The 3,730-nt window shown below is 33.1% G+C and overlaps 1 protein-coding gene across 1 annotated transcript; it reads left to right on the forward strand.

The window, feature by feature from the left end:
- The first annotated feature begins 696 nt into the window (after positions 1 to 696).
- On the forward strand, positions 697 to 2,367 carry LOC145034005 (berberine bridge enzyme-like 8). The gene has a single exon (XM_078982451.1). It carries the CDS (start codon positions 697 to 699, stop codon positions 2,317 to 2,319), a length of 1,623 nt encoding a protein of 540 aa, XP_078838577.1. The 3' UTR covers positions 2,320 to 2,367.
- The last annotated feature ends 1,363 nt before the right edge of the window (positions 2,368 to 3,730 follow it).

Genomic DNA, 3,730 nt, shown 5'->3' on the forward strand with positions numbered 1-3,730 from the left:
TTTTAAATATTCAATAATATGGTTTAATGTGATTCGGTAACAATTTAGTTCTTCCTGTAATGTATATCGTTTCATAAGACTGATAATCTCAACACGGTCCGCAACACGACACGAAATAAATCGGTTTGGGTTGAGTTTTTCAACCCGTCAACTCGTTTATGAAAGTCTTTCGTGTAATTCGGTAACAATTCAACTTTGTAATTCCTATGGCTCCATTTATAGTTTCATGTAATTCGGTAACACAATTCAACTTTGTAATTCTCTTTGACTTTCTTTGCTAAAGGTTCAATAATATGGTTCCATACATAGTTTCATGTAATCCAGTAACAATTTAACCTTTTCCGTAATTCCATGTGACTTTCTTTGCTGGACGAATGAATGACTAGTGTTCAAACTATATTTTATTGAGTTATCCACATTTAGATTTCCGGAAGCCGGACTCTTTGATTTAATAGTAATTTCAACGTGGCATCACAAGATCGCCTCTAATTTTCAAAAACTTCTGGAGTTGGTATTATGATTTCTTATGCGTGTATAGGTATGCAAAAAGAATTATTCAAAGGTAAAGAATAGTTTTTCTACATCGATCGACTATTAAACTTTGGCGGGAGCTTAATTAAGTAGGCCAGATTAGGAGGTTTACATTGGTTTGTTTATAAATTGCATGTCAAACACCATGCATTCCATATCACAAAAATGGCAATTACGTATTCTTTCAACTTCAAATCATATATTTTTCCTCTCCTCCTTGTCTTGCTCTCTACGCATTCATCAGCAACTTCAACTTCCATTACAGATCGATTCACCCAATGTCTAAACAACCGAGCTGACCCTTCTTTCCCGCTCAATGGACAACTTTACACTCCCGATAACTCCTCCTTTCCATCCGTCTTGCAAGCTTACATCCGCAACCTTCGATTCAATGAATCCACGACTCCCAAACCCATCTTAATCATCACCGCCTTACACCCTTCACACATTCAAGCAGCTGTTGTGTGCGCCAAAACACACCGCCTGCTAATGAAAACCAGAAGCGGAGGCCATGATTATGAGGGGCTTTCCTATGTGACCAATTCGAACCAACCCTTTTTCGTTGTTGACATGTTCAACTTACGCTCCATAAACGTGAGTATTGAAGATGAAACTGCATGGGTCCAAGCTGGTGCGACTCTTGGTGAAGTCTACTACCGAATAGCCGAGAAAAGCAACAGCCATGCTTTTCCGGCTGGCGTTTGCCCTACTGTTGGAGTTGGTGGCCATATTAGTGGTGGTGGATATGGTAACCTGATGAGAAAATACGGTCTTACCGTAGATAATGTTGTTGATGCTCAGTTAATCGATGTGAATGGTAAACTTCTGAATCGGAAATCCATGGGTGAAGATCTTTTTTGGGCCATCACAGGTGGTGGTGGTGTCAGCTTTGGTGTGGTTGTAGCGTACAAGATCAAACTGGTTCGTGTTCCTACCACTGTGACCGTTTTTAACGTACAAAGAACATCGGAGCAGAACCTAAGCACCATAGCTCACCGATGGATACAAGTTGCGGATAAGCTCGATAATGACCTTTTCCTTCGAATGACCTTTAACGTGATAAACAACACAAATGGCGAAAAGACGATACGTGGTTTGTTTCCAACACTGTACCTCGGAAACTCTACTGCTCTTGTTAGCCTCCTGAACAAGGATTTCCCAGAATTAGGTGTAGAAATTTCAGACTGTATTGAAATGAGTTGGATCGAGTCTGTGCTTTTCTACACAAACTTCCCCATTGGTACTTCGACCACTGCTCTTCTAAGCCGTACACCTCAAAGACTAAACCCATTCAAGATCAAATCTGATTACGTAAAAAACACTATTTCCAAACAGGGATTCGAATCCATATTTGAAAAGATGAAAGAACTCGAAAACCAAATGTTGGCTTTCAACCCTTATGGTGGAAGAATGAGTGAAATTTCCGAATTTGCAAAGCCTTTTCCCCATCGATCAGGGAATATAGCGAAGATCCAATACGAAGTAAACTGGGATGAACTTGGCGTTGAAGCAGCCAATCGGTACTTGAACTTCACAAGGGTGATGTATGATTATATGACTCCGTTTGTTTCTAAGAACCCCAGGGAAGCATTTCTGAACTACAGGGATTTAGACATTGGTGTCAACAGCCATGGCAAGAATGCTTACGTTGAAGGAATGGTTTATGGGCACAAGTATTTCAAAGAGACGAATTATAAGAGGCTGACGATGGTGAAGACGAGGGTTGATCCTAGCAATTTCTTTAGGAATGAGCAAAGTATCCCAACATTGTCATCTTCATGGAAGTAAATTCACTTGTGAAATTGAATAAAAGTATGGCTTTTTCAAGGTCATGGTATCCAGATTCAGATGATATTGATATAATTTTGACTTGTATTTATAGAGACAAAATTATATTATATTTTTCTGAATTTCGATTTTCCATCTTTGAAAAAATATACGAACATTGATGTTGATATTTTTAAGAATTATAGATCATGAACATTGTGAACAATGAATACACTGAGTTCCTTGGGTTTTTTGTTTTTTTTTATATTTATAAGTATCTAATAGTACGTAATCAAGATAAATACTCATTCAATGCAATTTACTATTTTAATCCATATATATATATATATATATATATATATATATATATATATATATATATATATATATATATATATATATATATATATATATATATATATATATATATATATATATGTGTGTGTGTGTGTGTGTGTGTGTGTGTCGTGCGAAATGTATTAGGTCATTTCCAACCCATTTTCATTCTCCTTCTAAAAAACGGAGTAAATAGTGTTGTATCTTCAATCCTACTTTAACTTTTATTCTATTTTTACCTCCAAAAATATATATATTTCTAGTATATTTCATTCTTCTAACTTATATAGATGATCAAACACATTTCTTCTATTAATTTAGTTTTAACAATATATAATTTATATTTTATCACTAATAATATAAAATAAATAAGATTATATTTATAACACTTAATTAAGTTTTTTGTAAAATATGTTACCGTGTTTTAAAATTAAAATATATATTAAAAGTTTTATACGAATCTGATAAACAAAAAAAAATTTATATTTATAATTAATTAAATATAACAAAATATTATAAGTACTAAATATTACATTTAAATTATAATTATTATATTAAAATAAACTAGCAATGTATAAATATATAAATAAAGAGACTAAAACCAATAACTCAAAGTTCATCTCTATTTTGGGAGGAATGAATAGTGTAACTTCATATTTTTAGTGTTTATAATATTCATTTCTCCTAAAATGGAGGAATAAATTGTATAGAGTTGGAGAGGAATTTGAAAATAAAAATAAAAAATAAGAGTGGATTGGAGATGCTCTAAGTAGTGTGGTCTTCCGAAACCTCTAATAGGCATTTGCTAAAAGATCACCTTTAATACCGGGTTACTAAAAACTCGGAAAAAAACATTTATTATAAGGATAGTTGTATAGTAGTAATTAAATTCATGTTTTATTAAAAATAAAAATTCGGTTTGTTAAATATATTTTTAAGATCAATTAAAATTTGAATACCAATATAAAGATATTTAGATATCTACGTCATTACCGAAGGCATGAGTTTGAGAAGATATTCATTTATCTCATATCTATAGCTTTTGATTTAGGAATTGAAAGGGTATTTGTATAGCAAAATAATAAAAGAAGAATTT

Source organism: Lactuca saligna, chromosome 3 (assembly GCF_052625555.1).
Source record: "Lactuca saligna cultivar CGN05327 chromosome 3, ASM5262555v1, whole genome shotgun sequence".
NCBI lineage: Eukaryota > Viridiplantae > Streptophyta > Magnoliopsida > Asterales > Asteraceae > Lactuca > Lactuca saligna.